Source organism: Polistes canadensis, unplaced genomic scaffold (genome assembly GCF_001313835.1).
Source record: "Polistes canadensis isolate GaletaPanama2010 unplaced genomic scaffold, ASM131383v1 scaffold_3, whole genome shotgun sequence".
Lineage (NCBI taxonomy): Eukaryota > Metazoa > Arthropoda > Insecta > Hymenoptera > Vespidae > Polistes > Polistes canadensis.
In genome coordinates this window covers 212,172-227,048 of record NW_014569550.1, presented here as the reverse complement: position 1 = coordinate 227,048, position 14,877 = coordinate 212,172, and the positions used below count along the sequence as shown (strand labels likewise).

General features: G+C 29.8%; 1 protein-coding gene and 1 non-coding gene across 2 annotated transcripts in view; both read right to left on the bottom strand.

Moving 5' to 3' along the window:
- Window positions 1-114: 114 nt before the first annotated feature.
- On the bottom strand, window positions 115-187 carry Trnav-cac. Its single transcript has one exon. It is a non-coding gene; the product is annotated as a tRNA-Val (tRNA).
- Window positions 188-1,863: 1,676 nt separating this feature from the next.
- Window positions 1,864-14,877, bottom strand: part of LOC106786991 (patched domain-containing protein 3) — a 40,381-nt gene continuing 27,367 nt past the window's right edge. Inside the window, exons 6-9 of the mRNA XM_014748945.1 lie at window positions 10,290-10,490; window positions 9,034-9,165; window positions 6,295-6,608; window positions 1,864-4,175 (exon numbers count right to left, since the gene is read on the bottom strand). Coding sequence (XP_014604431.1) covers window positions 2,622-4,175; window positions 6,295-6,608; window positions 9,034-9,165; window positions 10,290-10,490 — 2,201 coding nt within the window. The 3' untranslated portion in view covers window positions 1,864-2,621. The remainder of the gene's footprint in view (window positions 4,176-6,294; window positions 6,609-9,033; window positions 9,166-10,289; window positions 10,491-14,877) is intronic.

Genomic DNA, 14,877 nt, shown 5'->3' with positions numbered 1-14,877 from the left:
TGAGTGGCTCCTAGTATTAATATAAAAATAGATAAAATAAATTATTTTATTACAGATTTGTAAAAAAAAATTTTTAACAGAAAAAAAAGAAAAATTGAACAAAAATTTGTTCTCTGTTTCCGCCCGGGATCGAACCGGGGACCTTGTGCGTGTGAAGCACACGTGATAACCACTACACTACGGAAACAGTTGACACAATGTAACAATTTTTGACTGATATACTAAAACTATTAATAAATATAAAATAAAATGTTATACTTTTTCGCTTATACTGTGTAGAATAATTAATATAATTTGTAAAAAAATATATTTTGTAATACATAAAGTATTCTAAATTTCAATTTTCTATACTAAGTTTAATTCATTACTCATATGAATTATTCAATTATTAAAAATTAAATAATGAATAACATGGAAAATAATAAAAAAAACTTTAGATTTGAGTTATTTCTATAAGTGTTTTAATTTTTTATACTTTTTCAATGGTAAAAATATATCAGGAGAGAGATAAAATGAAAAATAAAATATTTCAATTAAATGTACGAAAAAGATCATTTGTTAAATAATACTTCTATGTATTTCATGATGTTTTTTTAATAATAATAATAATAATAGTAATAATAATAATATGTATCGAACTCTTTTTTCATCTGGAGTATATTCACACATACATACGCACGTAATTTTAACAGTTCACTTAACGTTATACTCGTTCTCTCTTATTTTATATAAATGCAGTTCATTTATCTTTATTTTGCAGCATTTGTTTTATTCTGCGTTGAAAAATTTCTATATAAAAACTTGACGAATTATATATATATATATAATAATTTATTATCATAGATAATATACATTTCGCCACACAGGAGCACACATTATTTAAAACTACAATAAGATAATTATTGTGGAATTGCGTTATAAAATTCGCCTGTACAAAAGTTGTCACTGTGCGTCGATTTTTATATATTTATATAAATATATAAAAAGAAAAAATAATTTTCCCTCGCACTCTTAAATTCTAATAATATTATATTTCTTTTGCCTTTTCACTTTTTTTTGTTCTATTTTGTTCTTCTTTTTTTTACTAATAATATAAAACACACATTTACATAAAAATATTACAAATCTTCGATTGCAGATCAATTTCATCGAATTGACCAGACAGTTTTTACGCGAGCCAAAAATTTCGCAACTAATTTTAATAATAAATAGCATTTTTGCGAGTTTTTTTAGTTTAATTTTTCTATCCCAATTTATTTAACGAGCGTAGCCTGCAATTTTATTGTTCACGATACAAAAAAAGTATCCCATTGAAAAGATCGTTAAAAAGAATGATTTTTTTTTAAAGCCGACTAATTTAAACTTTTCCACCTAAAGTCAACGTAAAAGTTTCGAGACATCGGCGTATTATTTCAAATGAATAAAATAATATACACACACTGCGAAACGACGGGAGATTATATAAATATTGTTTCCTTTAAATAAAGGAAAAAAAGAAAAATGTTACTGGTCCTATCCAAGGCACAACGTGAACACGAAAGATTTTCAAAAGATTCGTACTAATTAATATTCATATTCTCCATTCTTTTATCTTTTACTTTTCTTTTTTCTGTCTTACAATTAATATCAAAATCAAAAATAATCAATCAATAACATTAATAAGAAGGATTATTATTGCTTCTTTTTCTCGCGTAATTATTTATGAGTTTGTATTTATTTAACAAATATATTGCAAATAATTTATAAACAAATTCTCAAGAAGATTGCATATTAAACAATACAATTTACAGTTTAGTTAATACAAAAACAAACAAAAACAAAAAACTGGAAAATTTCTTTTCCAAAAATGTCTAAATGTTTCTTTTCTTTTATATCGATACATTAAAAATAATCTAATATTCGTATAAAAAAAAAACAAAAGTGTAAAAATGAATTTTACAAAGTCGAAATTCCTTTTAATTCACCAAGGAACACTGCACACGCTCACTTTCTCTCTCTCTCTCTCTCTCTCTCTCTCTTTATTTCTCTCGCTTTCAAAAATTTAATTAACCTAATTGAATATTTATTTTATCGACAAGTTATTATGATCGTCGTCATATCATTATCATCATCATTATCGTTATAATCATTATACACGATATATCGCACCTGAGGGGACATGTAAATATATATATATAAACAAAAGTCTCTTTAGGAAGTCACGTCGGCCAATCATCATCGAATAGCACGACGATCTTCTCTCACAAACTATGTTATATTCAGGAAGGTTACTTTCGTCTTTGCAAATCTCGAGCAGTTGCAATTCCGAGGGTTCCCTCTCACTTGCGCGAAGAAAAGTTGTATGACCGTGTCGAAAAGAAAGTCAACGACCGGATTGAATTTTACCTCCTTACTCACGTACACACTTACATACATAGATACATGCATAACATACATACATACATTTACACAATATACATATGTATATATATAAAATGCGCGAATATTTGTTTTCCCCTTTAACGCGTTCTCTTCTCTTATGTATATTCATATATGTATATCATCATTTTCCACCCTTACCGAATAATATTGAATATATTTATTTCATTTAATTCTGCAGCATCTTTTTTTATTTATTTGTTTTACGGATAACGTGGATCCGTCAAATACCTCGATGAGGTATTATGAAGATTGTGAAGATTATGATGAGATCGACTACGTCTATAATCCCTGTGAATTTGATTGGGTACACGGTATCCCAAATGTGATCCTAAATATGGTACTGTACGAAATATACGTTGATCTGGATGATCCTGTTGAAGATGATCTCGTTGTATTGCACCAGGATAATCGGGTGCAGGTGGTACAAGATGACCAATCTCTATCGATGGTTGAAACTGTGACAATCCGTAAAGAACCCCTATGGATCTTCTGGAAAGCTCTTGTTGATGTTTCTGCTTTTCCTCTTCTAATTCTCTTTGTTGTTCTTGTTCTTGTCGTCTTCTGCTTTGGGAAGAACCACTCTCCGTTGAATTGCTATCCTCGCTGGTACCCAAGCCTGGATCTCGTTCCTCGAAAGCTGCTAGACTAGTAGCCGGACTCGGTTGAAGGGATTTTATCATGGTATCGTGATGATAGTACGAAAGGGTAGGGTGAGGTATAACGAAAGGTTGTTGGAGTTTATCGACAAGCTCTTTTTCCGCAATACCATTCTTTCTCGATACTTTATCTCCGCGTTCGTTGTCGTCCGCTTCATCGTGGTCTTTGTCCGTATTGGAACTGGTACAGGAACCTGGTCCAAAAATGGACAATAAAACCGGTAAGAGAAAGAGACCGTGCATGGCACCGATGAAAATCACCAGGAAGACCATTTTAAAGAAAACTAGGAATATATAAGTTCCGGCAAGTAACAAAGCAACCAAACCGAGTATAGTCGAGGCAGCACCTTGGACAATTGGTAAACCCAAACTATACAAACTTTCTTTCACCCTGTCCTCCGGTGTGACTTTCTTCGAACTCATATAGGCATAACATATATGAGCCGTGAAATCTACGCTGAATCCAATGCACATTATCAGATTGATCATCGAAATACTATCGAGGTTTACGCTCCAAAGAGCCATGTAGCCAGCTACACCGAGCTCGATCGAAACTATGCAGAATGCAACCCAGAGACAACACAATATATTCGGGATAAATATAAAACTTATGAGCATCATTACGAGAGCACCGAATATCATACACTGTATACTCGTTGGCCTGACCAATTCGAATTGATCGAAGAATACGAAATAAGGATGAAAAACGCTTGCATTTAGTAAAGAATCTTTACAAATTTGTCGCAATTCCTTGACCATTTCCTTTTCTTGATTCGTACCGCTGACGTTTACCGCCTGAATCAAAAACCTACTGGCCATTATGTGCTCGTCATTCTCGTCGAATTTAACGTCCAGGGAAAATGTGCTGGTCGGGTAAAGCCATATCTCTTTTAACGCCTTTACAAAGCTACCCTCGTCTTTGATGCTCACATTTAGGTAGTCCTCGTTTCGCGATACGTAACTTAGGAAGCTGCGCAACCAGCTTTCCGTGTAGATCGGCGCACTGATGTATGAACTAGCCTCCAGGGATTTTGTGAGGTTCTCCATTTGCTGCTGTATCTCTGGATCACTATAGTCATACTCGCCGGACACTACCACCTGCACAAATGGAAAGAGAATGTGTAGTCATCTTGGTACATGTCTTATACATCTTCCTCTCTCTCTTTTTCTTTTTATATATATATATATGTGTGTGTACGTTTGAAAGAGAAAGAGAGATAGAGAAAGGAAATGTCTGGGATTCAAACGTGGCAAGGATGTGTTTGCGTGAAAGCAATCTCGTGAAAGTGGCCCTCCAGGGAATTTTTTTTGGATTGGCAGACGAACTCAACGCCAATGGACGTGGGACAAAATGTTTTTACGTTCCATCTATGAATCAACAACAACCCCCCTTTTTGTTCTATCAATTTTTATACTTTCTCTCGAGAGACTCCATTTGCTTTCATTCATATTCGAAATAAATCAAACTATTAATTGGTTTAATGAGAACGCTAATTTACTAATATTTTTCTATAAATTCATACTAAATATTTTTAACGTTAATAAATAACAAATGGTTACTAATTTATATATGTTTTTCATATTTTTGATCAGTATTTTAAATAAGTAATTAGTATTTGTAATAAAGTATCATGCATATGTACGTAAAACGTATCTGGATAATATCGATGCAACACTGATGCAACCCTTACGCAACCGTGATGCAACAACCCTTATACAACCCTACTTCCGTAATATGTACTGACTAATTATTATTTATATTGAACACGAGTTACTTACTACTTCATACTAACTATTTATTTTAAAATATGCTGATCAAATAAATAAATATGGTAGAAAATTGGAACGTTGATTAAATTGTATTTTAATTTTTGTAATTTAGAAAAATAATATTTTTTAATGAAATCTAATTAAATGTTTTGGTAAAAGTTTTGAAAAAAAGAAAATATAAAATAAATATAATCTACTTCCGGAATATTTCTCAAAATCGGTCAACTTCTTCTCGGCTGATCGGACTCGTCGTCGTAATCATTGACGCAATACAAGTTGTTACTTTTCTCAAACTCAGTTGGCCGGCTCGACTCTTGCGGAGAAAGTTGTTTAAGTGAAAGAGAATTGTAACTGAAGTTAGAGGAAGAGAAGAGTCGAGTAAGGGGAAAAACCTGACATAATTGTGCGTAAACAACCATACGTACTACTCTCCATATACACATGCACACATACGATACGATACGATACTGTTTCGTAACACCTTCTAGGCCTCATCGATTATACGAACGAATTATAAACGAAAATAATATTTATTAGAGAGTTGATTCTCGTTATTCGAGAAAGTCACGAATTAACGTCACCAGTGAACTGATAAATTTCCTCTTATTTTTTTTCTTAAGAATTTCAGGTAATTTAAGAATTCTAAGCAAGAAGGGAAAGTTATATTTGTGATGGAATATATATATTATACCTGTTAATATAATCGTGAGATTATAATTATGCGATTTAAAAAAAAAAAACGTTTCGATTAAAAAGACAATTTACTTGCAAGAATAAAATTTAAATCTTTTTTTTACAACTTATATTAAAAAAAAAAAGAAAGAAAGAACCTTGTATCATGATTTTTGGTACATCTTGTATATACGTATAAGATGATATACTCATATATATAAAGTGCAACTCATAAATTAATAGATACTAATGTCTTTGTATATGAAATGATATACTCATATGTAAAGTGCAACTCGTAAGTTAATATACACTGTTCTATATAGTATGATATATTCATATACCAAGAGAATACCATACTAAAGAGACCTGCTTTCAACAATGGGAAAACCTTACCATAAAACTTTGCCAACACTTTTTTGATTTAATAATTCAAACGTAATTACATTTACACATTTTTTCTTAATTAATATTAGAGGGTAGGTTAAAAGATCTTATATCATCTGAAATGATCAATTATCTTTCGATAAAATTCGAATCCCCAAACGTTTATAAATAATCTGAATAATCGATTAAATTTTAATTCTATATTTGTTTTGGAATAAAAAAAAAAAATAAATAAATAAAATTAAAATCCAACTGAAAGAACTTTGAGGCCCAATTTTGTGAAAAGAAGGATAATTATGATCTTCAAGAAATAATTTTAATGAAATGTATATATATATATATATTAAAAGAAGAAAGAAAGAAAAAATTAAATTAAATAATTTAAACAAACCTGTATTCTATATGGGAATTCCCGGAAGTAAAAGTCTTCGCGATCGTAGAACGCAATCGAGTAAGAATCTTCCTTGGAAAGTTTTCGTCGATCCAATCCTTCCTCTAGGGTTGTTAATCCGTATAAAGCACCAAGCAAATAACAGATGAAGATGAAAATGATAATGGCCTTGACGGGTCGACAATTCAATGCTTCTGCCAGGTAATCCCGGAACCAGGTCATGCATCCATGCTCAGGATTGTCAATTGGATTCTTTGGATCGTCAGGATCTACTCCTCCGGTACAGAATAATCGATAAAGCCAAGAACGATGGGCTGCAATCAAAATTAAACACGTATATCAGTTATATGAGAATACCATTAGTGTAATTTAACTTCGTCATTTTATTTTTAACATTCCTAAAATGAAAGATTACTCGAGCAAACAAATTAACCTTGCAAAAATCCAAATTTATTCATAATTCGATCAATTCAATAATCCAAACTGACGAAAAATATAACTTATTGTTAGATAATAGAATAATCGTGATATGAAAAATATAAATAAATATAATCATTCGTTACAATGATCCTTATTTTAACATGCAAAGACAATGATCAACTAATCTCCCTTAACATCGTTAATATCTCATTTGAATAACAAATAATCAAGGAATACCGTTACAAGGACTGATTTAATTGATCGATGAAATATAGAGAGAAAAAAGTTAGTATAAAAAAAAAAAAGAAGAAAAATGTTACAAACTTTTTTTCCATCCATTTTTTTTTCCGTATTACATTGAATAACGTTGCTTCGAAATAATTCCATGCAACATCGATATGCGCGTTGTTGAAAATTTTGACGAAATCTAGAGAAAGCATGGGTATTATTACTGTCACTAATATTACCACTACCACTACTATTACAAAATTACTACTATTATAAATACTTTAGTCGTTATATAAAGCATGGCGATCTAACGAATATAAACGGCATTCGAAGTATAATACTCGTCTATTTTCTGACGTAATATGCCCTCCAGGTAGGTATGTCCCGTTTCTAAAGGCATAACGAGATTTCGAATCGCGTTCCACGAAACGACAAAACTCGGCCGATGACAATGAACCCCCATCTTACCCCACCCTACCTCTCCCCACCTTTTCCCCTCTCATCATTCCTCATCCTTTTCCTTCTAAACTTCCACCTGCACTTCCACTTCTCAGCCTTCCTCTCATCTTAGACGACGACGTATGAAAGCATCGAAGAAAACTATTGTATAGTACTTTTCTCTCGATATCGATGGAAAAGTGAAAATTTCTCAGGATGCTACTTTTGCACTCCCCCCTTCYCCCCCCCCCCCCCCCCACACTGCCACGTCTCTTTTCTTTATCTCTCTTTATATACATTTTACAATATATTTCTTTATATAATATGTATGTGTACGTATACGTGTGTGTCTATTATGTGTTTGTACGTTTTTTTTTTGAAGAAAAAAGAAAAAAATAGCGAAGGGGGAAGATATAGTATGGAAGAATCTTTAACAAACTTCTTTTTTATCTTTTTACTTTTCTCTATTTCTATATTATTTTATTCGTTGTCGTTATCGTTTATTTTATTTTTATTTAGCTTTTCATTCGAATAAAAATTTGTCAAACGATGGGGGGGGAGGGTGTTTGAATAATTAGAAGAAAATTTATTTCATTGAAAAATATCAAGTCAATTCTTTTATTCTAATAGTTTAGAGATTATGTCAAAAGATGAAAATATGAAATTGATTAAATGAAAACTGAATTCATGAAAATATATTAATTGTGAGTAACAAAATTGATTCTCACCTATTACGAATTCGCGAGTTCGGTGAACCGGTTTTATTGTTTTTTTATTTTTTTATAGATTAAACATACTTCTCTCTCTCTCTCTCTCTCTCTCTCTCTCTCTCTCATTTGCGTAATAATAACGAGTATTCTCGACAATAAGATCCCGAAATCGTATAAATAAGTTAACAAGTCATGCAAAAATGGAATAATACAAATTTAGCAGTAAAATTTTTTCAACGGAACACAATTCGCGATATGATTCTCTTAAAAGAACATTAGCGTTCTGTTCAAACGTTGACGGCTTATCCTCGTTTATGTAGAAAGTAAAGTTCTTCTCGTATAAAAAGTAAATGAAAGTTCAAATAAAAACAACGAATAATACGTTAGAGGTAACAATCCCTTGTGAAAGTATTCCGGGTAATAAAGATGGTGTCCTACCTTCGAAAAGTTCGACAGGTATCTTTTGTTATCTTCATCTTCTTCTTTTTTTATTTTATCTTTATTTTTATTATATTTTTTTTATATCAAATACATATCTCTTGTGTTCTGACAATATAGGGATATAACTTATGTTAAAATTATTAATTTTGTGTAAAGAAGAAGCACTTGTAATATTAATTATTTAAAATTCAATGTGTAAGATCAAATGTTAAAGTGTTGGATTGTAAACGTGTAAGTTGATAACACGTGTATCACGTTTGTTTCATTAAAATTAGAAAAATATTGGATTAATCAATAATGACGAAATTATTTAAATATCAAATACTAAAACGTGTTTTTATTTTATAACCAAATCCATTTACTAAGCCAACAAAATGTCGATTAAATAAATATATCTATCTCAATAAGAAAATATTTTAGTAAATAAAATACATTCGACAGATATCGATATTATTTATCACAAAAATGTTTTATTTCATAAAAAGAGGAAAATTATACTCACATGATTTGGAAAGAGGTTGGACTTTACAGCAGACGACACTGTGAAGATTCTTTTGCTCGCAATAACCGCTTATGGCAACGCATCCGGAAAAGAATGTTAAATGAAAGAGGAAGGTGAATACCACGGCGAAACCTGTATATCGTAAACAAACAAGCAATCATTATTTAATATTAAATAAATGAAATGTATTGTGAAAGACCCAAACTCATATTTATTTAAAAAAAAAAAAGAAATGATCTTTTTTATAGAGGCTCAAAACTTTTCAACCCTCCCTTGCGTACAACACCTCGATTTAATATGTCAATTGAAATATTTGGAAAATTTTTTCTCTCCAGTGTTTTTTCTTTTTTGTTTATTTTTTGTACAACTATAAATATCTTCCTATAAGTGCATACGAGATATAATTGGAAAAATCAAAGATGGCGAGGTAAGAAAGTATGTGCAATAAATGCAACATTCTCTTTTTACACTTTCACTGTATACTTGAATGAATGATCCTATAGATATTAGATTATATACGTATATATGTTATCGTCAAAGCTGGAAATCAGTCATTGCTAGTAATTCCTCGGCATTGTTATCAATGCAAAGCGCCTTCCAACAAAGTCGGAAATAAAACTTTTTACATAGTTTTTCCTAGGCATCGAACATTCTACTTTGATATGCTATAGAATACCAGAGATTGCAATGCTATAAATTGTACAACTTTGCTATTTCTTTGAAAAGTTTTGGTAAATATTTTTTATACTAAAAGTGTGAATAGATATTAATGAAACTTATATAAAATTAAAGTACACTCTTTTTTGTACACGTAGAATACCATATCGAGTTATAAATTTAGCATGTAAAGATCAGAAAATGTCAGAGAATGCAATGCTGTAAATTGTGCATCTTTGCAATTTCTTTGAAAAGTTTTGGTAAATATTTTTAATACTTTTAGCAAACAGATTTTAATGATTTTTATATTAAATTAAAGTACAGTCTTTTGTCTACGCGTAGAATACCTTTTCGAGTTATAAATCAATCTGCAAAGGTTCATAAAATGGCAAAGAATGAAATGCTGCAAATTTTTCCTACTTTGCCATTTCTTTGAAAAGTTTCGGCAAATATTTTTTATAGTTTTAGCAAATGAATTTTAATAAAACTTATATTCGTCCGAAGGCTCTTTGAATTCATAGTAATGCCGAAGAATTACTAGCACAATGACCAATACATATATATATGATAGAGTAAATAAAATTAACATAAATAAATACCTGAATAAATACAGAATATTTGAACCGAAGGAAATGGTGATAGGATGCCAATAAAAAACGATATCATGTCAGTCAAAGAAGTGATCGTAATTGATACAGCAGCTTCGCTCAAGGTTTGGGCCATTCTCTCAGGTACTGGTTTGGTGATACATGTTCGTCTCCAAGCAGCTAACATTACGAATGTATCGTCGATTCCAATACCTAAATTGTACAAACAAAAGAAAGAGGATATTAATTTATTGGATTGCCTAGGAAATTCTTATCGAATAGAAACGGGCCTTAGGACCCTGTACTGATACTCATTAGAACCTTTTTTAATTAATCTTAATTTTAATCCAAATTATTTTGTCGAAGAATTATTTTTTCATTCTTTTTTGAAATAAGTCAAATTATATGCAAGATATACATCTCGAAGAAATTTGTTGTATATTTTATTCGATCAATAATATTTCATTCAAATCCAATACCGTTCTAAGACAGAACATTTTTCTCGTTCAGCCTAATTCATTTGTAATATTATTATAATTTAAATTGTTCATCGTTTATAGAAAATACGACTGATAACATTGCATTATTTTCATGGTTTCGTAAAAACGTAGAAATAAAAATTGTTCATAAAATTTTTTATAACAAATGAAATATATAATAATCCTCATTTTGTGATTGAAAAAACAATATTCATGATTTAACGAGCAATTAGAAATGAAACGCGACCCAGTATTGAATAATCATAGCCAATATGGTGTAGAATGTGCAGTGGTATAATGCATTATTAGGCATTATTAGGCAATTCGATATCTTTGTCATTAGTATCACATTGATCAACTAGATTATTGAATATGTAATTTTATCGATACATAGTAATCTAACGAGTCATACAATATCTATTTGTATTATTTTAACGCCATTGTGTTAATATGATATTTCTGATTGCACATACATACATTCATTAATATTATTATTATTATTATTAATATTATTGTTTTAATTGATTTTCTTTGAATATATCTCATTCGTAATTCAAATTGATAAATAAAAATAGGAATAAATCATGGAGTTGCTGTTTTTAAGTAATATAAATCAAGATGTTTTTGGTTTCATTGATTATTCATGAATCTCTTTCTCTCTACTTTTGTATTTCTTTTATGAAAAAATAAATAATCTATTCTCATCGTTGTCTTGTTTGTCGTCTGTGTTGAAATTATTTAAAAGCCTATTGAATTAATTTTTCAAATAAATTTCATTCTCTAATTATTTGATCGGACGTGTGACTCAGATCAATGATATACAATTCAAACAGATTTATCATATAGTTTTATATTTGTCATGGAACTGTATATAAGTAGAATGCAACTGCACAATGTCATTATTATACTAACTTTATGATGAGCAATTCATTGCCGACTAACGAAAACGACCGATTTACTGATTCGATGAGATGATTCAGAGTATAATTTATTAGATGATTCAATTGATGTTATTCAAACTAAACGTATCATCGCCGATCAAACGAACTATTTTTCATTTCTATATAATTTTGGCAGTAGAAATTATTATTACTCTTGTGCCTATTATAACTTTACAATAATTATAATTTTATTGTAGATATTGTTTTATTATATTACATATATCAAATTATTTTATTTATCAAGTAGCAATACTTAATTTTGAAATAAAAAAAATCAGGATTATTGGAAGAAACAAAAAAACTAACAAAAAATTGTTTAATTTTTAATCGTATAAGAGACAAGTATACTACCTACCTATTTTATTATCTAAAATAACAAGATCCATTTAATCTAACAATAAAATCTACCACCTTAAATAGCTGCTACTATAATTTGATTCGCTAGGAAGAACTTACTCGTGATATTTCTATCCGCGTATCGTCAAAGCACTCACCAGTTTAATTGCATATTCATTAATTACGCTATGTTATATCGCGTAATTTGATTTTACGTGGAATATTTCTGTCCATATTTGTACCAACACCCTCCCCCCTCACCCCCACTCTCGTTAATATGTATTATTACTCGCTTTGACGAATTTCTAAGGAATACACTCCTATCGCTTTTAAATATTTGTCATCATTTATAAACACTCTGGAGTATTCGTATACCCACTGTCAATTCAAATTTGTAAATTGATATCAGTTTTATTGCAAAAAAAAAATGCATTTTATCATAAGAGAAATAAAATTGTATATAACTGATCGAAATTATATTTCGAAAATTTTAATTTTAAGAAAATTCTCTTACCATCAGATTAATAATAATTATTAAAGGAACCGTAGTTAATTAATTTCTGCATTTTCTCTTCTGTATAACCTTTCTATTTGGATTACGATGATTTAAAACTCGTTTTTTATGATATTCAATTGCTCCGGTGTTGCATCATCGTCACAGTTCGACTGATAGGAACTAACTAAACTAAGGAGAGTCGTACAAAATGTAGGACAAAATGTAAACATTACAGAGAACAATGTGTTTTTTATACATACATCTCATCTACTTACGCGGTAAGATAAAATTCAATATAAATCATTAAAAAAAAATTCCAACTTACATAATAATAATAATAAATTTATTTAATAAATTGTAGTATAAATACGAATATTAAAATGAATTAACCAATTGGCAACTAAAATTTAAATAAAATTGATAATTAAATGAAATCTTTCATTGATCTATCGTAAAATCTAATTAAAAATATCATTGAAATAAATCTATAAATTGTTCTAATGGATAACAAATTCAATCAAACTTAATTTTAATCCTGACGGGAATAATTAAATATTAATTTGTTCAGTTACATTTGTCTAATTATAAATAAATAACACGTAAACCATTACTACCACGACGGTAAAGAAAAAATGCCAATCATAATGGATTTTCCGTTATTCAAGGAATCTAACGTAAATAACTTTACGCGTTATCTTCTAGGGAAGCATTAGAGATATTTTCGTTGTACGTAGTAGACTACTGCAGAAAGCAGATTTACATAGGATCGATAGAAAGACGGTGGTAACTTTGAATTACAATGATTTTTAAAGGAACTCGTAGAAAAGCCGACGAGGATTTCATTGGATCAATGGAAATAACGTATTTTCCGTGAATCTACGCGTTGGGAATTTCAAAACGGAAGAGTAAAGAGAGAGAGAGAGAGAGGGAGAGAGAGAAAGAAAGATAGAGTGACGTATTTAAAAGCACACCTTCCACCTTTCGAAGAAAGGAGCTTTTATTCGAACTGGAAAGTACGACAATATAACCGAGGAGCTTTTAAAACAACGATTTACTATCACAAATATTTTACATTTAACGATGAAACTCCGTATTCACAATCCTTTTTTATTATTATTATTATTATTACCCAATTCGCATATATTTATTTCGCATTATTTTTTCATTTCGAGATTTAATTGACGAGATCACATAATCGAAAGCTTTTTGAAAAATGATTTTCGATTGAAAATTCCGACTGACGCGAACTTTTTCACCTTTTTAATAATGCAACATTAGTAAAATATTTTTGCGTACAATCGTATTCGTAATTTTTCATATACAAATGTAAAAAAATAAAACTTTCGACAGTTTCCAGTCAAAGTAATGAAACCATTTTTATAATATCGCATAAAAAAAAAAAAATAACATAGTTATTATATACTTTTTCCTAACGATAGGATCGTACAAGCAGAAACGAGCTTATATACCAATCTAATAACGTATATATACAATATATACATATAATATATATGTATGCAACGAAATTACGTGAAAAGCGGAAGTCTCTCTATCTACCTTTATTTTTTTCTTTCTCTCTCTCTCTCTCTCTCTCTCTCTTTCTTTCTTTCTTACAAGTTTTCCCTTTTCGTTGCACTCGCGTGCACTCGGCAACGAATAAAAGTCGATTTATTTCTATCCCTATCTCTTTCTATCTTTCTATCCAGCTCTTTAAATAATTGTATTCGATTCGATCGACTGATTTCCCTGCGAAAATTTCAACGATGAAAGAAAGCCGACGATTGTACAATTACTTACTTACTTACTTACTTACTTACTTACTTACTTACTTATTTACTTATGTATCATTTCGTCTCGATGTCCTCGAAAAATGATGATCATTATATCGACTATTGCCTAACGACGAAATTACTATCATCGTTTTCAACTTATTACTACAATCGTTGTTAAAGTTATTACTATTATTATAATATATCAAATTTTTTATCAATGTGTATATATATATATATATATATATACGACATCCGTTTTGAAATATCCGCGTTAATTTATTAAATTGAAAAATATAGATTATTATTAATGGGATAATAAATCTAATTATTAGAGATACATTTATATAAAATTCTTCGAGATACGTATTCTAAGATAATATGATTTTTTTTTATATGGAAAATTATATTTTCTAGCAATAAGTGTATTTATAAATTCGAAACAATTGAATTTCAATACGCGTGTCACATTTTCTTGAATAATTCTTTAGTGTCACACACGGTATATTTCTGATCAGATATCTCACGAATTTATGAATAAATGATTAGTTTCGCGTAAACCCGCATTATAATTATCCT